The sequence below is a fragment of the Manis pentadactyla genome, chromosome 3 (genome assembly GCF_030020395.1).
Source record: "Manis pentadactyla isolate mManPen7 chromosome 3, mManPen7.hap1, whole genome shotgun sequence".
Taxonomy (NCBI): Eukaryota; Metazoa; Chordata; class Mammalia; order Pholidota; family Manidae; genus Manis; species Manis pentadactyla.
In genome coordinates, this window is record NC_080021.1 from 49,084,000 (window position 1) to 49,111,583 (window position 27,584).

Here is a 27,584-nt window from a genome sequence, read left to right on the forward strand (position 1 = left end):
CTTGAAATCCGCAGGGAAACTTCACTACCTGGGGAGGTAAAAAATTAGCAAAACCTCTCTAAAGAGGACTAAGAACTCTTTTTCGTCTAGCGTCGGCAAAGAAAGTGTGGGTGCGAGCGCCTCGAAAACAGCCCGCTCGGACCAGAGGTTCCTGCAGAAAGGACCAGTAGATACGCGGCCAGGACCGTAGGAGCTTGCGGACTGGGAGCGGGTCTGAGCGAAAGAGCGCGCCCCCTGACACGCGGCACGCGCGCGCCCGCCTGGGGAGGCCGGGAGCGCGCCGGGCCCCGCCCCTCCACCTCCCTGCAGCCCTCTCCCTCTCCGGCGCCGCATCCCCTCGGCGTTTTCCCTCCTTCCAGCTACGGCCCCAGCAGCCCGCAGGCGCGACTCGCAACCCAGCGGCCTCCTCCCTTCCATCCCCGCAGCCCAGCAGAGCTTTGCGTCGCGGGGGCGGGACCAGAATGCAGCCAGCTCCAGGCCTCGCCCCAACGTACCCGAGACCACGCCCCTTCTGGTGGAAAAGGGGCGGGTTCGGCCGGTGCGCGGTCCAGAGTTTACTCGCTCTGCGGGACCGTTCCTCGCCGCCGCTTCCTCGTCTCCTTCGCCGGCAGTCTCCAGGCCGCCAGAGCGGACGCAGGGAGTCGAAGCCGGGCGTGCGGGGCACCATGAAGGGCCATCGGCCGCGCGGCGCGGCGCAGGGCCTGGGCGGCTGAGGGCCCGCGTCGGCCGAGGCATGTGGAGCCCTGGCGGGAGCCTGCTCCAGGCGCCCCCGAAGCTCCTGCAGCACACCGCGCCCCCCGGCCGCGCGGAGCTGCCCGCCGTCTGGGCCCTGCCGCGGGCGGCGGGCGGGGACGACCCGGCGGACCGCCTCCCCCACGGGGGAGGGGCGAGCGCGGCGGCGGCGGCGGCGGCCTCGGGCGCCCTGCTCGGCGCCTATCTGGAGCGCCACGGTCCGCCTGCGGCCTCGGAGCTGCCGGCGCCGGGCGGGGCATTGGCGGGCGGCCCCGGGAGCTGCAGCGGCGGCAACGTGGTGGTCGGCGTGGCGGAGGTGAGAAACTGGCGCAGCTGCTGCCTCGGCAGCACCTGTTGGTGCCGGAGCCTAGTGCTGGTCTGCGTGCTGGCCGCGCTGTGCTTCGCTTCCCTGGCCCTGGTCCGCCGCTACCTGCAGCACCTCCTGCTCTGGGTGGAGAGCCTCGACTCGCTGCTGGGGGTCCTGCTCTTCGTCGTGGGCTTCATCGTGGTTTCGTTCCCCTGCGGCTGGGGTTACATCGTGCTCAACGTGGCCGCCGGTTACCTGTACGGTTTCGTGCTGGGCATGGGACTGATGGTGGTGGGAGTCCTCATCGGCACCTTTATCGCTCATGTGGTGTGCAAGCGATTACTCACCGCCTGGGTGGCCACCAGAATCCAGAGAAGCGAGAAGCTGAGCGCCGTTATTCGCGTGGTGGAGGGAGGAAGCGGCCTGAAAGTGGTAGCTTTGGCCAGACTGACCCCCATACCTTTTGGGCTTCAGAATGCAGTGTTCTCGGTAAGTGTCCCGCTGGCCCATCCTTCTCCAAGTCTGTTTTTGAGAGGTCTTGTGACGGCCCTTGGAGGGCGCTCTATCAGATACATGCCAGCAGAGAAATGACATTGACAACAGGAGTTAAAAATACTTAACGTCGCACCCTGAGAAATCTCATAAGCAAATCTGAGTCAATATGAGATCTGGTAGAGAAAGAACGACTTTTGGCATATGAGTTTGATTAAAAATGATGAGTCCTTTTAACTACGAGGGGGTATGAATGGAAATGCCCATTTTAAATATTTTTCATCTTAGTTCTTTAGCAGCTTTGGCAACAGGGTTAGTAAGGGCTTCACCTTCCTAGCTTTCTCGCCTACGTGCATAAATGCATTCAGGCTTTTGCCTCAAGTTTTTAACGACATGGGGCTACAGGAAGTGTTTGGGTAAACAGTGGAGCGGATAGCTATGGACTCCACATTTTTGGAGTTTCCCAAAATCTGTAATAGGCCTAGTGGCCTAGTCTTCGTCAAGTAATTTGCTTTAATACAATGTAAAGGGGGTTATCCTCCTATTTATCCTATTTTGGAGGAACTTCATTTTGAAATCACTAGGTACTGCCTAGAACAAAATAGAACAGGTAACATATGCCCAATGAGCATGTAAGTTTTCTTCTCAGGAATGGCTGATCAGGTACATCATACTAGAAAATTCGTACTGATAACCATAAGCAGGGTGGGTTTTGGAGCCACTGGATATAGTCAATGACATCTTGTTCATTTCTGTTAGTCTACACTCTTTTTTGCCTTGTATTCATATGTTCTGCTTATCTAGTTTAGGTTTCTCTACTGGTGTACATCTCAGCACAACTGACTGAAGAATAGAAACACTGCTAGTGAGACCATCTGATTGAATCTGATCTTTACAAACTCAGTAACTTTGGAACAAATTATTAACCCTATTTGCCCTTGCTTCTTTCCTAAGGTGACGGGGTTAAACTAGATCACTGAGCTCCCCGAATTCAATGATACTAAACTACGAGGTCATATAGAGATTCCCAGGCTTCAGCTAACCTTAAAACTATGTATGGAAGTAAAGAGATATAGCTCAGAGCCATAGAAATTAATGTATTTTATGTTAGTGATTCTGACACACTGTTGTGTTTCAAAAATAAATTATGGTTAATGTCTAGACACTTGTCTTTCTGCTTTGTATTAAAAATAATTCTAACCAGGCTACGTCTTTCTGATTAAAATTTTTTCCTTCACTTTTTTCATGCTTTTCACAAATCTCATGTTGATTCTAACCAACAGCAGCAGTGGCTGTAGAATGAGGCATGTGAAGGCATGAAAATAAGGTGTTTTCTGTAGAGATAAAGGTTGGTTTTACCATAGTTTGTATGTTTTCTGTCTTAAATTTGTACCTTTTCACAACATCCTGTGGTATGAAGTATAAACATGAACTTTGACCCAACCTTGGGTAATACTAGATTAAGGGTCCTACGACTTTGAAAGAGGGTTGGGACTAAGTAACTGGCAGAGTTTCATTCTGTTTGCTTTGTTCTCCAATACAGCTTGTACATTTGTGCCTTTTCTTGTCCATCTACTGCATACCTACTTTCCTAGAGTAAACTCTTTCCACAAATTATTTTTAATCCTTAAATCAGCCCTGCAGAAGGTGAGTATGCATATACTGTAGACTGGAACACATGGCTGGTTGCTCTGGAGTCCTGCTCTCCACATCTGTTGACCTTGGTCAAGTTGCTTATCATCTTAGTGGTTTAGTTCTTATTTGCAAAATGGGGAAAGTAGTGACACCTAATTCGTAGGATTATTAGGCTAATCCTATGAAGATAAATGCATGCAATAGAGCCTGGCTTAATATACACTCATATGTTGGCTTTTCTCTACCATCACTGCTATTATTACCCAAGGACACCTAGGTCTGCTAAATAAATGGTAGAGTAAACCATTTCACAATGACAGTAGGGTCTCAATCCTGGCTTTATTTCATCATTGTATATTTGTGCCTAGTATAATCTTGACTATTTAAGGACTCATTATATACTTTAAAATTAAGATAGATTTTTCTTTTGATAGTGTCTTGTTAACATATTAAATGTGTGAATTATTTGTCCTTGGAAATAATTTAAATTAATTATATATATAGTTGAAACTGAGCTTGACGAGAAGCAACTCTCAGTTTGGCATTGTGGGGTCAATAAAAATGGCCTCTTGAAATAGGTATCGTTGGCATAGTTTTACTGAGTAATAAATGGAGGCTCAGCCATCTAGAAGCCCGTTAAGAGTCACCCATTTTCCTGAGGTTTGAACTCAGGAATGGCGGATAAGGTACATCATACTAGAAAATTCGTACTGATAACCATAATTATGCAGGGTGAGTTTTGGAGCCACTAGATATAGCCTATGACATCTTGTTTATTTCTGTTATTCTTAACTCTCTGCTTAGTTGCTGTTCCAACCAAAATAGTTTACTGAATTAACCTAGGGTAAACTTAGCTCAGGCTGATTTTTGTTTTAGTCCAGCATTCCCTTCTGTCTTCTAGAACTTCATTCCACCTCCACCGTCTGTGCTCCCATGCCCCTCTGACTTCCCACAGCTGCCCTCTTTCTAGGCATATTTCTCTTTTCTTCTTCTGTTCTTGACTTTTAAATTATCCCCATATCTTCCCCACCCACTATTCCAGTTAAAATTCATTTTTTTTTCAATACCCATGATTATCAGGGCTTACCTCAAAGAGGAAGTGAGATATAGTAGCCATGAGAGGCACAGGCTTTGGAAATAGAGAATCCTTGATTAGTCCAGTCTGAATTACAAGAGTTAAATAAGCTTATGTAGTGAAGGCGTTAAGTATTTGCCTGACACATAGTCAATTCTCAGTAATTGTTAGCAATTATTGCTAGTGGTGGAGGTAGTGGTATTTACATTTTACAGGCAGGATCTGATTGTGAAAGGTGATATATGGAAGAAGGAAAGGGATTCTCCCTTGCTTCTTATCTACTCTTTATCTTCTTTCTTCCTCCATGTGTTCTAAAATGGGATAAGCAAGCAGACACTCCACTTTTGAAACTCTTGAAATAGACAAGTACCTAACACCTTATATAGTATCAATTCTGAGATCATAAGTAATATAATTGCCCAAGTACATATTTAAATTTTTTCTTCTTTTAAAAATGCACCCATTGTTTCTTCTGGGAAATATACTCCCCTTCCCCCCCACCCAGTGTTTTTCATGTAATCCTGGTATCTGTAGGTATTACTGCCCATTAAGATGGATTTCTAGCCCGCACTCTGTGTGCTCATTTGTAGGTACTGTTCTTAACCTGGACATGTATCTGGAATGATCATGTCTTACTGCTTCCATCAAGATAGGCTAAATTATGCTGCAGTAACAACCTCCAAATCTCAGTGGATTAAAAAACAAAGGTTTCTGTTTACTTGTTGACAAAGATCCAGGTTCAACTTGGTTTGTGGAAGAGGCACAGAGTCTCTGTTTATGCTGGATCCAAGCTGACAGAATCACCATCTTTACTTGGTTACTGTTACATGCTCAATTGCACACTGGTTTCTAAAGCACACCTGGAAGTAACCACACTTTTTATTCTCACCTGAACAAGTTTCATGGCCACAGCTAACTTCAAAAGGGGGAATATGTGTACAACCAAGGAGGGAGTACCGGAGTCTTAGGGATCCATCTTAATGAGTCACACCTGACTTCCTCTTCCTTCTCATGCCTCACATCTATCTAATCACTGGCTAAATCCCATGAATTCTGCCTTCTGAAGAATTCAGTCCACTGCCACTACCCTTGTTCAGCAGCACAGCCTCCCACCTGGTCTCCTTGCCTCTGGGCCAAGGAGTTCCCATTTTTTCTCTGTCCAGAAAGATCTTTCTGAAATGCAAATCTAATCATGATACTCCCATGCCAGACCCTCAAGTGGATTTTCTTTTCCCCTTGGGATAAATTCAAAACCCTCACAGCATATCCTCTTTCTTTCCATTCCACAATTACCTTTGATGTGTTAATTTATTTAATCCTCAACATTCTAAGAGGTAGACATGGTATTTCTGGTTCAAATAGCAAATCTTGTCTGTAGCCTTGAAACTTCATGTTTTCCTTTTCATTAATTGCTGGAAAAAGAAACTGGTTCCATAAGAAAGGATTATTGTTGCAGGTATAGAAGGAAGTGGACTCCTAAGAGACTAAAGCCATCTAGAAGAAACTTGTTGATAAAGTTGAAAACTGAACACATTCCCAAGAATAGCATCCCATTGTCTATTTAGTAAGCATTGAAGTATTCTTGTAAGATCTGCTCTAAGATGCCTGCCTGGAGATACCTGGACTTTCTACAGTTGATGTTACTGTGAAATGTCAACTTTAATCCAAAAAATAGTACATAATTGGTTGTTGTGGATAACAAACAGTATTAACATTGGTGCTTGCTGCTTCCAGAGGGGTTTGACTTTGTTGTTCTGCAGGCGATCCAAAAAGGCATTCTCTGTCACTCTTCACTTTTGTCACTGCAGAAGTTAAAAAAGTCAAACCTTTTTCAAAGGGTCCTTCTCTGAAACAAATCTACATGAGAAAGCTCTCACATACGTTGTATTTGCCTTTGTATTTTTTCTTTTATAAAAGCAATGTATGGATACTGTGTGTAAAATGCAACTGAGTACATTTAAAACTGCAAGGCCTGGCCCATTACCTGGCTCACTCTCTGTTGGCTATTTTTATGAGCTCACAATAGGTTAGAAGCAGAAACAAAAAGATTGTTGAAGCAAATACAACTAGTGAATTTTCCTCAAGTTTGCATTGAGTAATCAAGAAAATGATAAGTTTTACTTCTGGTAATTTAGCTCACAAACAAATTTATTACAATTAAGTGAAAGTTTTAGACTGTATAGTGATGGTAAGACTGCAATTACAGCAAAGTCTTAGTCTCATGGACATTTTTAGGGAACCTGAAGTTCTGTTTCAACTCCTGTGTGATTCAGTGAAGTCACTTAATGATCTGGCCACCAGTCATTCTTAGTTGTAAAACGAGAAAGGTTACATATACAAGGCTTCAGAGTTTGCTCTTAAAAAGGCAAATGTTCTGAGCAACAATTTAACATTATCTTTCATTCTAATAGGTTGGAAACAGTATGTTCTGTAAAAATGTTTTTCATCTTCAATTCCTATTCTGTGTTACAGATATAACAGATTCAAATATGGATGGTTGGTAGTAATAATTATCACTGTACCAGTGTAGCTAATGATTATTTTCTTCTTACTGTTAAACTATTCTGATTCGCTGCCATTGTTGATCAGATGGAATAGAGACAGAGACACAGTGTTTTGAAGGAGCTTGTAGTCTAACTCCAAAGGGTCAGATATGACAGTCAAGCTGGCAGATGTGATGGCACCTCAGCCCCATCCTTAGACCTCACAGCACTTCTGAGCAGAGCCAGCCATTACTTCCTTAAGACTGTTTTCACCTCTTTGTGCCTCTTCCCTTATCTCATCAGCTTCTGTGGCTTTTATGTGCCATATATGGGCTAACAATTCACTGATGTGTATCTCTAACCTATTGTATCATAGTAACATATACAGTATGTTTTATTACCTCTTCTTAGATTAAAAAAAATTTTTCTTTGAAATCAGAGATCTTACTAAAAGTTGTTTTAACAGTATTTGTTTTTTTCTGTCTACAAAATGTTTATTGTAAAAACTTTGAAAAGTATAAGTACAAAGAAGAAAATAATTGTTAACATTTTAATGTTTATTTTTCTTGTCTTTACATTTATTTATATATGTGGTTTCCTTATAGAACATTGTAAATAAATGTTATAAATGATTTTTGTGAACTTTTAATGAATGTAATGAACCCTTTGGTCATCAAGTTTCATACCAAATGATTTAAAATTACCCCACAGTGAGCTATGGTTTTCTTTGTATCTTTATCTGTGCTTAGAGCTGAGCCTTATGTATAGAAGGTATTTGGTAAGTTTTTGTTGAATGAGAAAACATAATAAACCTAAAGTTCATCTAAAAAGTAACTCTATAAAGAAGTTCTTTTTAACTTATGTTCCCGAAATTATATGCAGTAGTGTTGACCTTTTTTTCTGGGGAGAAGTTTCAATGTGTGTGTATCAATCAGATTCTCAAATGGATCAGTGACCCCCCCCAAATATTTAGGAACCATAAAAAGCTGTTCCTAATTTAGGGACATTGTGCCAAAGTGCCTAATTAGGGACTCAATAATGAAAAAGTCTGTATGTATAAAGATAACTTCTGCACTGTAGACTGACCTAATCATCTCTGTCAGAAGAAACCTTCCCCCTGAGCCCATCCCAAATCCCTCAAGGTGCTTGAGTCTAGCAGAGAAATACTATTTTATGTATATCATGGCATAAATTCACTGACAATTAATTTCCATGTATGGGGGGGAAAGGGGCGGTGTTCTCAATTTCTGAACAGCCAATTACAAATGACTGCATCCTAGCCTGTTTACAAACTGGCAATTATTATAAGTCTCAGCATTTATAAATAAAACAGTCTTGATGTTGCTATATAGTCGACATCCATAAACATGTTTAGTGCCTAATATGTAGTAGGCATCATGCTGAAAACTGGAGACACAATGAAGAACAGGACAGATAGGCCCCATTCTTCATGGAATTTATAGTCTGGGGAAGAGGGCAAGGGGCAGACAGTGAAACCTTCAATTACTGTCTAGTCTGAAGGGGACAGCAGGGCATAGTGTTCTGTCAGAGAACTCGAAAGCAGTTCTTAATGCAGGCTTGGGAACACGGGAGCTTGGGGGAGGTTTCCTAGAGAAGTTGATGACTGGACAGTGAAAGACAGTTTTGGACTTTTGCCCACATAAAAGGAGTGGGAGGAAGGGTGTGCATGTCCTTGCCAGAGGGATCAATGTACAAAGGCCCAGAAGGAAAAGACAGCAAGGAGTGTTCTAAGAAGAGGCTGGGACACAGTGTGATTAGACAGTCAGAGGCCATGTGTAGCTCCTGCCTGTAGAAGAACCTGAACCTTATTCTGATGACAGTACAAAAGAGTTTAAGCATGACTGGATGTGCATTTTTAAAAGATTTCTGCAGGATTTAGCACAGGTGGGAGTCTGGGTGTCAAGACCAGGGAGAGGCTGAATAGGAACAAGAACAGACGGTGGGGAGATTTCTTAGTTATTTAGGAAGCGGCATTGCCAAGACATGGTAGATGACTGGATGTGGGAATGAGGGAGGAATGAGCTATGTGACTGATTTCTGAGGTGTGTAGCTAGAGCAGCCGAGACTGGGACATATAAAGTATTTTGGGGAGAGAAGGAAAGGGAATGGACAGAGTTTTTCCTTAACCAGTTTTAAAATTTTCGTATTTCTGGGAGTGAAAACTTGTTGCCATTTGTTAACTTTCCCCCTTCTCTCCAACTGTTTCTGAAATGTTGGTAGTATTTAGAAGATATATATACACAATAAAACATAATTTATCAACAAGTAGGAATAGATGGGAAGATCAAACTGTAGTCATCTTAATTTCTTTTGACCATTCTTAAAAATTTTTGTAGATATTCATGATTTTTTCTATGTAATATTATTAAATACATTTTTAATTGGAATTTACCTTAATAGTAACTTTGTCAATAAACAGTGTCCCTATTATATAAACCAAGAAATAGAACTACGCAGGAAGGTGTAATTAGCCAAAACTAATATTAGATTCATAGAGCTATGGATGTAATTTGAGTTCTTCTGAACACAGATCACCTTTATATTCTTTATTAGATCCATGTTGAGATATTCTGTGTAAAAACAATAGAGTTTTTTAGTAGGTTGAATTAACTGAAAAAGTGGAGGAGCTGTGGGCAGGGTTGCCCAGGGAGCCATACTTTGTGCTATGCCTGAGAGGACAGCAGGCCCTGGGTTCAGTAAGCATCTGAAGATAGAGCTTCTCTTAATGCCAGAAAAAGAAAAACAGCTCTTGCTCTTCAGAATTAAGGTTTTTTTCTTTAATATATATATTTTTTTCAGGTAGGCTTTTCTTTGTTTTCAGGATCTATTTGGTATATGGTAAAGTAAAATTCTACATTAACCCCTACTGGCCTACACAAGTGAATTACATCTCCCACTAAATCAGACTATCTCTGGAAATAAGAATGTATATACTTTTATAGTGCTGTTAAAGTTTTAAAAGCATGGGAGGATGGCAATCAGCGTTCACCATCCCCAAAACTCACGGGAGTATTTGATCACAGAAACTAATCAGTAGGACAACACTGACATCCTAGGATGAGCTTTCTGGTTCTTCAGAGTGAGAGAACAGTCCCAGCCAAGTTCCCAGGGTATTACAGGCAGGAATTCCGGTGGGAATATTCTAGGCCCACACTTAATGTCTGTGGAAAGTAGGACATGGAGACGTTTTTAAAAAGTTGGTGTATAAGGTCTTATTGGGGAGAGAAGTCCAGATAAGTCTGGGAATAAGTATTCTAAATTAATTATGCTTGTTAGAGACTGGAGCGAGTTGCAGATTCTGAGTAGGATCTTGGCCTATAGAAAGTACTGTATTAGAATAATATGTAACCTATATATATTTAATAAAATTAGCAATAGTTGAAAAACTGTATTTGTGTTGCTCCTTTGGTTAAATCATTTGACACTCCAGCAAAACTGTTTACAATGATTAGTTGAAATTAATCTTTTGCTTTCTTTAGATACACATTTTTTTGGAAGGAAATACATATAAATAATAATACCTGCTTTTTCCCTAGGATGAGGTTTGGTCATGAAATGTTTGATAAACTTTCTTTGGACAAAGGTCTTGTTGAGTGGCAGAGTTGTTTCAGGTTTATGACATCTGTTCATAGAACAGCCATTTGAATATGACTGATGTCATCCGTGAATGTTAATTTTGTGTTCTACTTAGATAAGCTTTATTACATTTAAAGAATATAGACTGAAGCTTTGCATTCTGATGTTTCGGAACTTAAATACTTATTTTAAAGATAACTTCCAAAACACAGAATGTTTAATTATTAACTGCAGTATAATGACTTTATAAGGTTTATTTTTGTTGTATTTACTCATTTTATACATTTGCATGTTATTCTAAAGAAAGTTTTCCATTCCTTAAGTGTGCAGACTGACAAGGAAACCTTTTTTAGCCCCATTTGCATCATTCATTGATGAGAGACTCCCTGTGCTTTTCTCCTGAGTACAGGCCCATTCCCCTACCACCCCAGACCCCTAACAAGTATCATCCCAAGTTCTTGGCCTTTGTTTTACAGGACTCCCTTTCATGTGCCCTATAAATAATCCAAACCCCACTGCCAACTTTGCTAACATATCCTGTACTTTCCCTGTTACGTTGTCTGTGTTCATTCTCTTCCTGGAACACCTCACCTTCCTCATCTCACCTGTCTCTGCCTGCCAAACCTATATTTAGCTTTGAATCCATTACATATGCCTCTTTTTTCACAAGGTTGCTCTTTGGCCCCATTCCTAATCCCTGTTTGCTCTTTAATGCTCTGCACACAGTCCTTCACAGGTTCTTTCTGCCTGTTTCTGAGGCAGTTGGTGGTGTGTACTTGTCAGTATGTAAATCCTTCAAGGCAGGAGCCATGTCTTAGTTTCTATCTCTTGCAGGCACCTACTGGAGCATCTTGGCATACGGTAGTGATTGAGTCAGTAATTGTTTAGGTGGATTGTTAACCAGTCACTCCAGCATTCTTTCCAAACTAATTTATCATCCATGAGTAGAAATGAATTCAGCTTTACTGAAAGTATGATTTACATTATTTGTTTAGATTGTAGTTAAAGAGTAACTATAGGTTACTCTATTAAAATAACAGATTTTAATATCAGTTAAAAATAAAAGGTTAGTGAAGTGGCCAATAGCTTTCTTACATACCAGTAATACCTAGATGGGGATATAGAAAAGTTATTTTCAAAATTAATAGCAGTAGCAAAACAACAATAACAAAATGCCTGGAAATAAATAAGAATTGCATGATATATATGAGTAAAATTACCAAACTTTAGTAAGAAATGTAAAAGGTTCTGAGTGATTATAGAAACATTTTTGGATAAGAATACTTACTGAATGTTGTGGAGATTTCAGCTCTATCCAGATTAATCTGTAAATTTACCTTAATTCTAATATAAAATTTACTATTATTTTTTGAATGACAGTGATTCTAAAATTTATCTGTAAAAATGAGTAGGTAAGGATAGTTATGGAAATTTAAAAAGAAGACTAATGAAGGGGTTTAAAGATGGAAAATTATCAGATATTACCTGATAGTCTTTATAATAATTTGGTTTCAATACAAGATTTAAGATATCAGTGGACATTATTTGATAGCCCCAGATAGACCTTTTAAATATAATTACCTCATTTATAATAAACATCACAATTCATAGGAAAAGTTATTGACTATTCAGTAAATAATGCTAGGAAAATTACCTACTGGGGAAGGGAAGGAATAAGACTATATTCTCCCTTTTAATTATAATAGAGTCCAGAAGGAATAAATGGTAAATGTAAAAAAGAAATATATAATCAGAAGAAACATAGGTAAAAACTAATAATGGCTCTAAAAGGACTTTCTAAAGCTAAAAGAAATAGAAAATCAGGAAAAGATTGATATTTGATTATATGAAGATTTATAAACACTTGTATGTCAAAATGTACAATTAAAAGATAATGGACTTTAGAAGAAAATACTTGCTAAATATAAAAGACAGAAGGTTGCCCTTACTATATAAAGAGCTCTTATGAATAAATAAGAGAAATACTTAACATTCCAATTAAAAAATAGGCAAATATAGACAAATAAAGCCACCAGAACTACAAGTAGAAAAATGTATATTTAAAACTAATATCAATATAAATTAAACAATGATGAAACATAATTTTTACCCCATCAAACTGAGATTAAAATTTAAGAGTATGATGAAATGGACATACTTATGCATTCCTTATTGATAGATATGTAAATCAGTGTGAACTTTTTGAGAAAACAGTTCTTACTGCTTAATCCAGTAATTCCACTTCTAGTGACCTATCCTAAAAATGAAGATACATACTGTTTTAGTATTTTCTTGCTTGCTATGTAACAAACCCCTCCAAAACTAAGTAATTTAAACAATAAACATTTATCATCTTACAGTTTCTGTGGCTCTGGATTTCCTGTGCAGCATGGCTGGGTCCCTCTGACTCAGGTATTCTCACAACCCTGCAGTCGAGGTGTTGGCCATGGCTGCAGTCATCTTAAGGCTTGCCTGTGGAGAATCCACTTCCCAGCTTGCTCATGGGGCTGTTGGCAGGCCTTAGGTCTTTGCTCAGTGTAGGCTGAAGACATCAGTTCCTTGCCACATGACCCTATCCACAGAGCTACTTACAACATGGCAGCTTGCCCACTTGAGAGAGAAAGGGAGTGCTATGCTTTTACAAGTAACATCTCACTGCTGCTGTAGTCGGCTAGAAGTAAACACTAGGTCCAGCCCACAATCTAAGGGAAAGGATCATACAAGGGCATGAATACCAGGAGATGTGAGGGTTTTGGGGGATATTTTAGACATTGCCTCTCACACAGGTTAATATTCAAGGGTTTTTCAACTTTTAAAAAATTTTATAATAGCAAAAAAATAAAAGCATAATCACATATATACAAAGAAACAAGGATGCAATCTAAATGTTCCACAGTAGAATATGGGTTGAATTATGCTACATCCATACAGTGGTAGTATAATTACAAATAATGATGATTTCTACCTTTTTTGAGGTAGATTCTGCTACCTCATGTACTAGGCATTTGCTAGATGCTGTACAAATATCTTATCCGAACAACAACTATGTAAGGTGGTGGTTATTCTCTTCATTTTACAGATGAAAAAAACCCTGGTGCTCAGAGACAAAGCAGCTCATTGAATTCTTAGCACTGGAATGTCTAGTCATCTGGCTTCGAAGCCCAAGGATCACACTGCCTAAGTACGCTTATGAAGAATGTGAATGACACAAGGAAGATTTACAAAACTTTTTCCAAAGTGATCCATATGTATGCCCATTTACATCTAAGAACAAAAATGTCACAAGTGTTAACTTTTAATGGCAGAATAATAGAATATTACAATTTTTCTTTAAACTTTTATTTCATTCTCAATCTTCTGCATTCAGCATGTATTCCCTTTATAATCATCTGTAAAAACCAGAATGCTTTGCAAAGTATTCATTTTCTTCTCATCCCAGGGAAAAAACCTCCAGTAAGACTTGTACACACAGTTTTATGTGAAACTGAAGTTTTACTTGGTAATGAATCATTCCCTTTAATCTGCTCTTCTAGATTACTGAGCTCTCCTTACCCAACTATCTGATGGCATCTTCAGTTGGACTGCTTCCTACCCAGCTTCTGAATTCTTACTTGGGTACCACCCTGCGGACAATGGAAGATGTCATTGCAGAACAGAGTGTTAGTGGATATTTTGTTTTTTGTTTACAGGTGAGTTTAAGGCCAAGGATTTTGTTTGTTTTTAATTTTCTTTTTGTATGATATTGCTGATTTAAACCTAAAAGATTTAATTCAAGATAACTTAAGAGGATTTTTTCCTTTTTATATCTTTTCTTGTTCTTTCAATTATGCTTCATATTTTGAAGACATTTACACTTTGAATTGTGTGGATGTATGCAGATGTCTAGAACTGAATTGACACTGACTGGAAATTCTCTTAAACAAAAAAAGGAATGATAAAAATAGGGCTCTTTTTACAGGAGTTATTTTCAAAGTCATCACTAAGTCAAATACTCTTGTTAGTGAGAAGTGTTGATAAAATGTTCCAAAGGTAACTTTGGTGAAATTTGGTGGGGTTGGATTTTTAGCTTACTTTACCTTCAAATTATTGATCTCTTCTATTGACATTTTTCAGGAGAATATACTGGCAATGTAAATTATTTTCTAGTACAATTTGATGTAGAAAAAACATTTTTAGAAAGCATTACTTTATAAAAAGTGAAGTATTCCTTACAGATCCAAATAAGATTTGATTTTTTAAGAAATTTTAAGTAAGAATTTTAGTAAGATTGATTATTATTACCAGGCAAACTGTAACACAGCTCGAGGTATATACAATTCTATAGAAGAGATTGATAATAAGGGAAATTTTTGCTATGTAGGCAGATTTATTCAGTGCCTTTAAATTGTACACAGAAAGAGTTAAAAATTCATTTCTTTAGTTGTGATACATTTCATTCCTGAGATTTACCAAAATATAAAATCACTATGCTTTTAATGATTTAGTAAGATGATGGTTATAGTGATGATAGCTAACCTTTATTGAGTGCCTTATATGCCATATAATGAGTTAAGCTCATTTAATCCCTACCAAAACCTTAGGAAGTATATACCTTTATTATCTCGAGCCAACTGTGTACATCTCTTCCCAACTCTGCTTTTCAATGAGGTCAGCCTTGTTAGCTTGAAATTGATCAGGGTGGGAGTAGTTACTCCATGGAAAATGGCAGGTGGTTCAAATCAAGACTCCTGCATCTGGTCCCCAAGAGCTAGTTTATTAGCATACCAGTGGATAATAATTTTTCTAAAGTCACAGCTGCAAGGGGTAGAACCAAGAACTGAACTGAGGCATTTGACTCTAGAGACCATGCTCATAACCAATAGACTGTAGCTTACTGAGCAGATAATACTGAAATAGCCTAGCTCTGTGTGTTTACTGGTAACTTTTTAGTTTTACTGGTAACTTACTAGTTTTAATTTATACCATTATTAAATATGTAGTATTATATTACAGATTTACTGTTTATGGCATTATTCTCAAGTTTTTTAGGTATACTATATTGTATTAAAAAATAGTATGACAGATAAAGCCAGAGTTAGTTAATTTTCTTTGTGCTTATGGAATACAGATTTAGTAAACAGAGTAAGCCCAGGAATATTTGCATTGAGCTATAAATAAAGCTTGTCAGTAAAAGGCTTGCTTTAAGAAAATATGACATATTTTTGATATTTGAGGAGTCTGTTTTTATTTTTCTTTACTTTTTTTCTTCAGATATATAATATATACATATATTTTACATATATATATATATATATATATATATATATGTAAAACCTGAATCTTGGTTCAGTTTTAATTATATTGGTATGCTAATCACCTATTAAACTTCCTATGCATTATATCTGTATAATAATTTATGTTTATAATTATCCTGAGGTACTATAAGATTATGACATACCTAGCATACTCAGATTTTTTTAGTGTAAATTAAAGCATATCTTGCTGTTTTTTCTAGTAAAAATGAGCAAGCTATTTGAAACCTTTTTCTTCTTACATTTGAGTAATTAGAATTTGTCATTGTTAGTGGCTTTTCACATTAAGAGAAGCCACAGTGTCTGTGAAATTAAGGCAATACAAACACATGATTTCTTGCATGGAAATCCAACTTACATTCCATGGCCTGTTGATTCACTTACCCTTTCCCATGACTTAACATTTTTCTGTGTACCCACCAGCCAAAACCCCAATCCTGGGTAAACCCAGATTTTTGATCTGCTTTTTACATGTCCCTTCGGGGATGTCACAACAACCAAGCCGATTGGCAGTGTTTAATTTGTGGTTTGCAAACCTTTGGCTGGTTCACAGTGCTGCCCCAGACTCCAGCTGCCCCGTGTCTTCTCCACCCCATCAGTTGTCTCAGTGACAAGTGCAATCGTTATCATCTCACAATTTGAACTCCTTCACCTACTTCCCTCTTCATTCTCAACAGTTTCTCTCTCTTAACAGAAAAATCAGAGGCCTTCAAATAGGAAACCCCTAAATATACATAAGAAATCTGCTAACCTGCTTGTATTCTGCTCATACTCAGCTTGCCTCCAGTTAACAGTGGAAGAGATGACTTTCTGTATGTATAAGGCTGGTCTTGCACTTGTGTTTGAGTCTTTCGTTTTAATAGAGAAACTTTTAAAGAAGTCGTTTTTTTGTTTTTTTTTTACACTTCATTGGGCTCTGGAAGATGGCATGTTGGCAAGAGTCAGTACAGATTGCTAGGCCTGGGTTCTGAAGCACATCTGGACAAATCCCATGTAAAATGTAGCAAGTTCACTCTTGCTGGAAACCCAAAAAAGTTTTTCACTGGGTCTAAGCTTCCTTTCTGTGGCCTAGCCACATCCTTCCCTCAAGCTGTCATCACTAAACTTGTCCAAACAGATGCAATTTCCAGTCATCTAACTTGACCTCCTAGCAATATAAGACTGTTGACCAGACTTTTTTTTAAATTGAAGTATTGTTGATATACAATCTTTTGTTGGTTTCAAATGTATAACACAGTGTTTCAACAGTTACCCCTCTTATTAAAATCCTAACCTTTCTAGTACAGTTACTATCTATCAACATAGAAAGATATTACAGAATCACTGACTATATTCTCCATGTTGTACTACCTACTCATCCCCTTGACCAGTTTATACTATGATTGAATTATTGTGCCCCTTTACCCCCCCGCCCGACTTGGTAACCACTAGTCATTTCTCAGTGTCTATGAGTCTACTGTTGTTTTTTTCCTTCTGTTTTGCTTTGTTTTTATACTACACAAATAAGTGAAATCAGATGGTATTTGTTTTTCTCCCCTGGCTTATTTCACTGAGCATAATACCCTCTAGATCCATCCATGTTGTTGCAAATAGCAAGATTTTTTCTTTTTATGGCTGAATAACATACTATTGCATATATGAACCACATCTTTATCCATTCATCTATTGATGGACACTTAGGTTGCTTCCATATCTTGACTATTGCAGATAATGCAGCAGTAAACACAGGGGTGCATATGTCCTTTCGAATGAGGGATTTTGTTCTCTTTGGGTAAATTCCTAGAAGTGGAATTAATGGGTTGTATGGTATTTCCATTTTTAGTGTTTTGAGAAACCTCCCTACTGCTTTCCACAGCAGTTGCATCAATTTACATTCCCACCAACAGTGTGAGAGGGTTCCCCTTTCTCTGTGTCCTCGCCAGCATTTGTTGTTTCTTGTCTTTTGGATGGTGGCCATTCTAACTGGTGTGAGGCAATATACCTCATTGTTGGTTTTAATTTGCATTCGCCTGATGATTAGCAATGTGGAACATATTTTCATGTGCCTGTTGGCCATTTGTATTTCTTAATTAGAGAAGTGTTCATTCGGGTCCTCCACCCATTTTTTAATTGGGTTGTTTTTTGGGTGTTGAGGTGTATGAGTCCTGACAAGGCCTTTTTAAAACACTTTGTTCCCTTACCTCCTTTGATACCACTATGTTGATTTTTTTCCCCTCTTCTCTGGTTCATTTATCAGCACCTCCTCCTCTCTTCACCTCTAAATGAATGTTCCTCAAGATTATAGCCTAAGCTTCTAGTCTTACTCTGAAAACTTTTCTTCTTGCCAAATCCAGTTACTCTGGTGGCTGCTATTATGCTTATTTGTGCAAGCACCCCCTAATGTACACCTTTAGCTCAGCCTTCTTTCCATGGTTTAGACCCATTTCACTAGCAGTTTGGTGTCTAACAGGCATCTCAAACTCTGCATGTCTAAACAGAACTTAGCATCTCATCCACACCTTCCCTTAATAGTTCTCTAACATTGTTTCCATCCCTTTACATGGTGTCACCATCTACTGATAAGTATCAAAATTAGGGTTTTTAGTAAGTATATCTTTTCTTAAGAGGACTAACATGTTAGAGAGCAAACACAAGATTTAAAGGCCCACCTTTAAAATATCTGATGTGCTGAAAATTGTATTGATTAATGGTTACTTACTTAATGGTGCCCCTTGTACAAGTTGAGAGTTCTCCCCACCGCCCCACCTACCTGACCCCCAGTATGCTTTGCCTCTACCTTTACTCCATCACTCTCAACACCTGCGTTTAGAATACTTTTCCCATATAACTGTTAAAATTATAGGTAGGCTTAATTGAAACAGTGTTATATCCTAGGGTCACTATAGTTAAAGCAACCTTGGGAAACTTGCTGGGACATTAAATAACACCTGCTCTAACCCTATTTCACTGAGAGTATTTGCTCCAAACTCTAAAGAACCAATATACAAATGAACTTAGGAATAAATACCATTTAAAAGATGTGGACTGCTTAGACATTCTGATGCATTGTATGTAAGATGTTAAAACACAGAAGGACCACAACTTTCTGTTGGATAGTGGGAGGAGCTCATGTGGTTTAAGGGACTTACCGGAAACTGCATCACTAGTGAACAGCTAAATCAAGACTAGAACCTGACTTTCAGTTTGATGCTTTATCTAGTATCCTTTTGACTGACAGTTTTTTCTCTCATCATCATATTTTCCTTTATTTTTATTTTTTCCTGTCATGCTCAGGATCTCTTATTAATTTCTTTTGAAGTTTATTGGTATTTCATTTTTTTAGAAGTGTTTCTTAATATTTTTAATTTTGGCTGCACCAGGTAGTTCATTTGCAAATGGTAGTACTTCTCTCTATGTGGGCTTAGAAAGAACTATGGACATTTATAGTTATGGAAAGATATAATGCTACATTAATTACATTAGTAAAGTTTAGCTAGCTATTACATTTACTGTAGACATTTTTTTATCCCTTGAAGGAAGCTTTTTGGTACAAAGAGATAAGTTTGACTTGTATCAAGGAAACATCTTTTATATGGACTAAAAGGTATCTGTGCTTGCCTTGTGTGAACCTGATAGCATATAATTACGCTATCATAGTCACCTCTAAAGTTTGGCCCTCTATTCCTAGGGGAAGTAGCCAAGGAAAGAATAACTGTGTGGAAACTATTTAAAAATCTTACCTGACTGTATTTGAGGAGCATCCTGTTTGAAACATTTTTAAGTCAAATATTTACTAGATTTATTTCTCCTTTTTTTTGTGTCAAGTGTTAACTGTAATATTTTATTTTATTCACAGATTATTATAAGTATAGGCCTCATGTTTTATGTAGTTCATCGAGCTCAAGTGGAATTGAATGCAGCTATTGTAGCCTGTGAAATGGAACTGAAAACCTCTCTGGTTAAAGGCAGTCAGCCAAGTACCAGTGGCTCTTCATTCTGCAGCAAGAGGACCCTAACATTTTCTGGAGGTGGAATCAATATTGTATGATTCTAACAAAATGTATGATTGCCAGGGGCCTAGTGTGCTGTCCAAGGTCTAGTGGTCACCTCACTAGTGGGCAGAGACAAGTTCTAACTGTATATGGCACAAACCTGACTAGTTTTTAAATTGCACAATTTTTTAAAACAAGAATCATTTTCTGGGTATGTAAGTGTAAATGTAGATGCAATTTTGGCTGCACCTCTTTATCATTTATTATGCCTGTATTGGCCTATACGTCTGCACTTTAGTGTTTTTTAATTGTGTTCTTTCTGGATACTTGTGAACAAAGAAATAACCCAAATATTTTTCTGCTTAGTGTCTTTATTTATAAAGCCCATAGTTATATGCATCTTTCATACTTATAAAGATGAGTAAAAGTATGCAATTTTAAATGCATAATATTATTAGATGTTTTTTGCTTTGGTAGTCTTTCCAAAAAGAATAAACTGCTTTTCTGTTTGGTTTTACTGTTTTAAGGGGGACCACTCTGCTTCCCTTTTCCTTACTAGTCAGAAAGTAGACATTAACTTTTCGTTGAATGTATTTTTTGCAACCATCACATTTTACAGGGCCATTTACACCTGCTCATACAAGCTTAAATCCTACATTGTGGGACTGAAGTGCTCTTAAGATACCTTTTTATTTTCACTGTGTAATATGCAAAGCAAAAGGGATATTATGTAATGGGTGGTAGCTCGAATTAGACCTTGTGTTCTAATTCCATTACATTAATTTTACCCTTGTTACATCTTTCATCAAAGGGCTGTCCCATAGCAATTTTACTAAAACATTTTATTAAACTTCTTTTTCTTTTTATAATCATAATCAGGCTTTGAAATAGAAATGTTTTTCCTTTATAATGGTGGGGATGCCATCATTGAAGCTGTCACTCAGGTGGCCTTGTTTGATCAAAATGCCTTTTTAAATAAAAAACAAAGCTTTAAAATCATGTTTGTAATTCCATTCAAGTGCATATACATTTGTCTCCATAGTCTTCAGCTTTAAAAGTATAAATACAACTTTAACTTAATACCCAAATTTGTATTATTTGTAGGTTTATTATTTGTAGGTTTATTTTGTTTATTTTTCAGTACTTGTTTTTCTCTGATAAGACTCAGGAATTCTGAAATGTGAAATTAAGTCTTTCAATTCTTTCTCTTGTAGCATGAATTGAGTGTATTTATTAATAGCACTTATGAGTATAGCATACAATAATTTGGCATATCATTTATATGACATGTATTATTCATTTACCACCTTGTATTTTTTAAATAGTTTAATTGTGAACTTAATTTTTTTTGCAACCAGTACTATAGACATGAATACAAATTTTCTGATGGGTATCTCTTTTTCTGGCAATGAAAATTCCACCTTATCAGAGACCTCCCATTGCCTTTTCATTAGGATAAAACTTCTGCCCTGATTTACTAAAGTACAAAACAATTCTTTGTAGATAGATTATTCTGGTCTTATATTACAATTGCATTTGATCCTTTTTTGTCCTATTGCAGGTATAATAGTTTTCCTTCCCTTCATATTACATAAGTTTTCTCATCTTTGAGTAACAGTGAACTTTATATGTCCATACTAAGAAGACCTCATCCACTTAATGGGCCTCTGAATCCTTCCTTCTTTTACTAGTAGAAAAAATACATATAGTATTGAAATATTACTTTTTTTTTCAATCCTAATTGTTTAGTTGTTTTGGGTTTTTTTTTAAAAATGATTTTTAGTTTCATAATCCCATTGAACAATGTATTTGATTTAGTCTTTTCTGTTTAACTTGACAATATTTTTCTTGTGATTTTTGTTTGGTGGTTAGTTTTTGTTAAAGGAATCAATAAGATCACTACTTACATACCTGTTATATTTCATGTATTTTTTAAGTGCATTTATTTACTTAGCATTTTGTAATTTGAATAATTTCACCAAATGATTACCTTTTGATAGTTTATAATGAATTCTTGCAATTGTGGCATTTTGCTTGGTACTAAAAATAAATGTAAAGGTAAAAGAGAAACAATTTTTCTGTATTCTGCCAATCATAACTTTATAAAATAAAATCATCCATTTTTACTTAAAATAGTATGGATTTACTATTTCTAAAACACTAATCTGAAGCTATAGTTTTCCTTTTCTTCATCATTTCCAGCCTCCAAGTAAACAGCAATCCATTACAGTTACACTATTTGATAACTAAATTTGGTTGCTGGGATTTTAGATGTGTGCTCTCCCTGAATTTTATAAAGCATTGCCATGCCTTATTCATTCCATCTTTAACCCTGTCTCCCAGATTTATGGCAGCAAATAATTTCTACAGCACCCTTTTATGTTGCCCAAATATTGGCTCCAGTCATAGAGCATATATTTATAAAATAAAATGGGATTTCTCAAACTGCTGAAGTGCAGTATAAAGCTGCTTTATGCACATTTTAAAAAGCAAACAATATATCTAATTTCCAAATCTGATGAAAGGTATATTCTATTTTTAATTCTCTGGCCTTTTCCTTGGTTTTCTACATTTTGTTTTATTGTTTATGATTTTGTCTCTTCTTTGTCAAATTTTGTTAGGTAGATTATTTTTAAATAACACCTCGTTTAAAAAACATTTACATAATAATTTACTAAGTGCTTTCATGTCCATTTCCACTTGATCATCTAATTTGTAAAATAACTTGAAATCTGTACTCTTTGGTTTGTGAAAATAATAGAACCAGATCTCTATCACTATAATGTGTATTGAGTTTATGTTCAAAAGTGACTGGGTGGGTTTGTTAAGAGCCAGCCATACCCTCATTTTATGCACTTTGTATACATCTGCAGCCTTTCTGAGATGACTTCCTCCTGATAGGGTCAAGTATGTGACTATGAACATTTCCCTCCTTTGAGAAGCTAGTAAGTTCAGTAGTTACTCTTAATTACCCTTGCTATATCTGAGCTAAGTGGTGTAGCTACAAGCACATTCCAGCATTTCTGTGTTTGTTAATGTGCAATGTTGATTTGGGCTGTTCTTGGGAAAGGTACTGGGGTTACTTATGTCAGTATTTGTGGCGCTATCTTTAAAATATTTGAGAAAGTCACTACGTATGTGCCAGGTTGATGCAAGTAAATCCTTAGATGCATGGTAGATCCATGCTGTTCAAAATCAAGTGGTATTTGCATAGAAAAAGAGAGGTTTATGAGGTCCTTGGGAACAATGATTCTCACCAATGTTGGTGATCTTGGTGATAGAATTTTGTTCAGATAAGAGGCCACTCACTGTGTCAGAATGATGGTCAGAATAACATTGTCTGATTTTTAGATTGGACATTGCTGATTTCTGTTATGATCTATTTAGGAAATTATTTGTTTAAAGGTCTTCTTTCTAAGATAAAAAGCCTTTAAATAAGGAGAAGGGGAATCAGCGATTCCATGGGATATTTAAAACTCAGGAGTTCCAATAACCTCACATATTGAACATTAACTGTTAACTTATTCCACAGCTAAATTATGACTTGGTACTTATGAATTGCAAAGTGATTGCTGCAAACTATTTTCTAAGGTAGCTAAAGATTTAAAACAGATAATTCTAAAGGTGAATCAGTAAAATCTCTTGATAATTGGTATCCAGATCACTGTGTGCATGAGAAAATAAATGTTTTATTTTCCTCTCCTCTTTCTTTCCCCTGTATAATGGCTTAGTGAATAGGGACACATGTGCCATGGGAGTGAGCAATTCATGAGGAAGGGAGACATGCTCTGATAAATGAGAATGCTGGTAATTAGCGGTAGGTGGGAATGGTTAGGTCATAGAAGAGGCCCTAAGGAGAAATGATTCTCATTTCTCTTATTGGCACTCATCCTTCAGTTTGCTTTTTTTCTAATACCTTGAAGCCATGGAATGCTACCTGCCAGTCAAATAATTGTTAGTCATTTGTCCTAGGCTGCAGCAATTTTTATGATGCCTTTAATGTCAGAAGACTGTTATAAATCTAATTTCCTGTTGATCTCTACTCATTTTCTATGACTCTTTTCTTAAGGGCACATTCCAGCTGCCAAAAAACTTCCATCTGAGCACCAAGAATAACACTTATCCTTGTTCATTGTATCAGATCCTTTCCTGTCACTTGTGAACCTTTTGTAGCCATTTTAGGTCAAAATGGCTGGCTAGAACACAAAATAGGCCACACGTTGTGGACTGCCTTCCAGCAGAGAGGTGCAGCAGAGTGCTCACTGGTTGAGCATGTTGGTGGTGCGTGTGCTCCCTACCCAAGACTGTCCTGTCAGTCTTGCCCTCCTTTTAGTTGTGGGTGCCTGTCAGCACTCAGAGTGTGGGGAAAACATATATTAGTGGCATGCTGTATTTTGAGTTAAATATTGAACATTTTAGGGATAAAATTATGTGCATGCATGGTTGTGTCAGAACAGTGTATGTTTGCATGGTAACCATTATTCTTAATCATTCTGCCATATTTCAACAAAGTTGATTATTCAAATCAGTAATTACTAACTGATGTTACTGTCTTAAAAGTGACTACTATTCTGTAGAGTAACCTGCTAGATGAAAGGCTTAAAAATCACAAAAGACAGAGAAGCTGAAAAGAAAACAATCAGTAGAATATGCATTGAACCAAAAAAGAATAACTTAAAAATTAAAAAATTCTTGAGAAGATACACAATTAGAGTGGTATGTTTTTATGTAAGTATATTTATCCTAGGATGCATAGAACTCATGGCCACCATAAAAGACTAGAAGCGAAGAGGAAGTTCTTTGATTCTTTGTTAAGTATAAAGCCATTTTCAGTAAATAATATTTTGAAGGATGGCCTGTTTCCTACTCATATCTCTTACAGTTCTGCACTAAGTTGACCTCAGTAGGGAGGGCAGGGGACTGAGCAGTTTTCCACTAAGTTTTTCCAGTTCATTATTTTGATTATAATTTAATTAACTGGTTTTGTGTCATCACATTCTACTTTATACAAGAAAGAATAGTTTTGCTTACAATCAGCATTCTAGGTAGGTTTTAAAGCAGTGTTAAATTACTAGATAGCCTTGGGCACACTGAACCTGAGAGTGTCTCTCCTGCCCTCCACTTAGCTGCTAGGATCTACCGACTTCTGGGTGTGGATGAGGCCTTGCTTGCTGGTGGGGATCCTGGCTGAGAAAACTAGAGCAGGAGTTTCATTTACATGGGCTGGAAGTCCTGCAGTTTGATACCGGCTTCACCAAAATATGTCAATTCTTGCTGACCTCCAAGAGGCTGGAAAGGGGGCTGGATGGCCTCATGTTCCCCTGCTGCCTGAGAAGGAGAGAATTCAGGAAGACCATGTACGAGAAACTTCCTGCCAACTTCATCCAAGGAATTCACTGCCTGCCTGCTTTGCATTCCACCAGTGGCATTTCTGATGTTTCATATTAATTGCAGCATTGTTTTTAGTGTCAAACAACTGGAAACAAAGTGAAAACAGTTAATAAGAGAATGGCTGAATAAGTTATGGTCCATCCACGCCATGGGGCATTGAGCAGCCATTTCCATAGAAAGGAAGAACTAGAGGTATACCAGTAAATTAGAGGGCTTCCTAGAAAGTATTATTTTGTGAAAGAAATGATTACCAAAAACAAGTAAAAATACTGCATTTGTGATATAATGTCTTATCTCTCTTTTCTGTGCATGAGTTTCTACATGTGAATATGTGCATCTCTCTGTATAGGATTAAATGTATAGGAGAAGAATATGGAAGAAAACCTACTAGTTTAAGAGGGATTACTTTGGTGGTGGTGGTGGAGAGCTGGGGTGGGGAATGAACAGGGATAGAATGAAGAGGAGAAGGAATGGAAGGGATTAAGCCAAAAAGGAAAGGAAAAAGGTAAAGAGGACCTATTATTGTAATTCCTTTTACTGTAATTGTAGAAGTCATCCTGTTATTAAACCATCCCAACTGATAGTCATACTGCTCAAGGACTTGCAGTAATACAGTGCAGCATTAAAGAGTGTCCTCTCCTATGGCTGGCTGCCAGTGTTCAAAGGCCAGCACTGCAGATTCTTGAATTCATGGTCTTGAGAAGCTAAAAGTTACTTACTTTTTCTCCCCATTTCAGTTTCCTCACCTGCACAGGCACCTACTTCATGGGGTAGTTGTGAGAATTAAAGAGGTTAAAACTGGGTAAGTGCTGAGAGTCATACCCAGTAGGTAATAAGTACACAATAAGCTTTAGCGATTATGAAACCTTTTAGGAGTTAAGAAGCACTTTTAGTATCTGGGTGTGTATTTGGCAGATTATGTTGAGTTGGTCACTTATGGGCCAGAGCAGGGATAGTATTAAAATTCTTACCGGCCCTTATCTACAGAGCACCAGAGAAGTTGGAGAGAGAGCACATGCACAAAATGATAACTACCCAACATGAACAGGGTAAAATATCAATGCAAAAAGTATAGCACAACTGACTAATTAATGGAAGGAGTACTGAGATCACTGAATTTGAGGGGAGGTGGAGGAAGTTTTCTAAAGAAGATACACTTTTTAGTTTGTATTTTGCAGGTAGGGGCTCAAAGGGATCTCTGATCAAAAAAGACTTAGACACACTGAGGTAAAAGGTGAAAGTTGTGCAGATAGGAATTCTATGTACATAGTTTGAATTGGGGCATTGGTATGTTTGTGTCTCTGCTTCTGTACATCTTATATACTCTGTTCATGTCTGTGAACTCAGCAGCTTTCAAAATGCCAGGAAAACAGATTTTGCCATGGAAAGCTGTAATTTATCTTATTTTATACTATTTGAGGATTGTTTTTTGTTTTTTGAAAAATGAACTTTCAGACTAGTTTTTCCCCAGTTGACTACTTCTTCCCCCATCAGCTTCAAAAAAATTTTAAGCGAACATATAACTCAGATTTGTTATTTGAATTCATAGCTTATGAATTCCAAGTTATTTCCTTCACAAACAGCTGATTTTAAGTTTTTTGCATTATTGTGGTTTATGATTCCAAAAGTTTCCTCTTATCAGTATAGCTCATTCTCATATTATTAGTGAAAAATCAAGAGTTGAATTTTCTGAATTTCCAGTCAGCCATTTTTTCAGTAAGTATGTAGAGAAAACTAGCTACAGATCAGACACTGCTGGGTTCTGGAGTTTCAGAGACAGGAATAATACTAGAGGAGCTTTCATCTGGGAAAGGTAGAAGAGTAACTGAACAACTGCAATAAAATGTGATCAGGCCCGTGATAAAGTTTTGTACTCTAGTGGCAGAAGAGTTAAGTCAGAAACCGGAGTTGTGGCAGGGACAGTGGGGGCTGGCAGGCAGGAGGGGATGCACCAGGGTGGGAAAGTATTCCACAGTTAGTGAGAACTGCATTGAGTTTAGAAGGATAAATGTAAATATCTCTGCAGCTAAAACTTAGAGGGCAAGTGGGGAATAGTGAATTAAAGCTGGAGAATTAATGTAGGTGTGTGTGTGTGTTACCTACTAACATATGGTATGATAGATTTATATAGAATATGAAGAAGAAGTTAGGATGTTATATTGATGGATGAGGAAATATTGAAGTGGCAATTGAGTCTGCATTTTAAATCACACTTATAGACATCTGGAGGAATTAAAGAGTCAAGACTACCAGTCTGAACACTGATCAGGAGAGAAATGGTGAAGGCCACAAATAAAACCTAACAATAAAAATGAGAAAGGGTTATATTTGAGAGGCATAGAAAATAAATTTGGTAAATGTGAGATGAGGGTGTCAAAAAGCAGGAAGAAACTGGTGGCTCCTCAGGCTCTGGTGTGGTTGATGACAAAAGTATGAGCAGTTTGGAGGTGGGAGAGATGACAGCTTGAAGTATCTATGAGGCATGGACATCAAGAGATGCTGTGTAAGTGGATATCTGGATCTGACAGAGATGTAGGCTGGGAATAGAAGCTTGGAAGTTGTCCACACACATAGGTGATATTTGAAGCTTCTGCTGTGGATTTGGTACCA

At 37.8% G+C, this 27,584-nt stretch overlaps 1 protein-coding gene and 1 long non-coding RNA gene across 3 annotated transcripts in view; one reads left to right on the plus strand and one right to left on the minus strand.

Moving 5' to 3' along the window:
• The window catches only part of LOC118935994 (uncharacterized), a 41,426-nt gene extending 40,806 nt beyond the window's left edge, over nt 1-620 (minus strand). For both annotated transcript variants that reach the window (XR_008996252.1, XR_008996253.1), the window contains exon 1: nt 495-620. This is a non-coding gene — a long non-coding RNA (uncharacterized LOC118935994). The remainder of the gene's footprint in view (nt 1-494) is intronic.
• TMEM64 (transmembrane protein 64) lies at nt 562-22,360 on the plus strand. Its single transcript, XM_036932699.2, has 3 exons — nt 562-1,528; nt 13,855-14,010; nt 19,448-22,360. Exons 1-3 carry the CDS (start codon nt 734-736, stop codon nt 19,637-19,639), a joined length of 1,143 nt encoding a protein of 380 aa, XP_036788594.2. The 5' UTR covers nt 562-733; the 3' UTR covers nt 19,640-22,360.
• Nucleotides 22,361-27,584: the final 5,224 nt, after the last annotated feature.

Bases quoted from the DNA above. Each gene is read 5' to 3' on its own strand.
- TMEM64 (XM_036932699.2), top strand. From the start codon at position 734: ATGTGGAGCCCTGGCGGGAGCCTGCTCCAGGCGCCCCCGAAGCTCCTG. The intron at 1,529-13,854 runs GTAAGTGTCCCG...CTGCTCTTCTAG, and splicing joins TTCAGAATGCAGTGTTCTCG to ATTACTGAGCTCTCCTTACC. The intron at 14,011-19,447 runs GTGAGTTTAAGG...TTTTATTCACAG, and splicing joins ATTTTGTTTTTTGTTTACAG to ATTATTATAAGTATAGGCCT.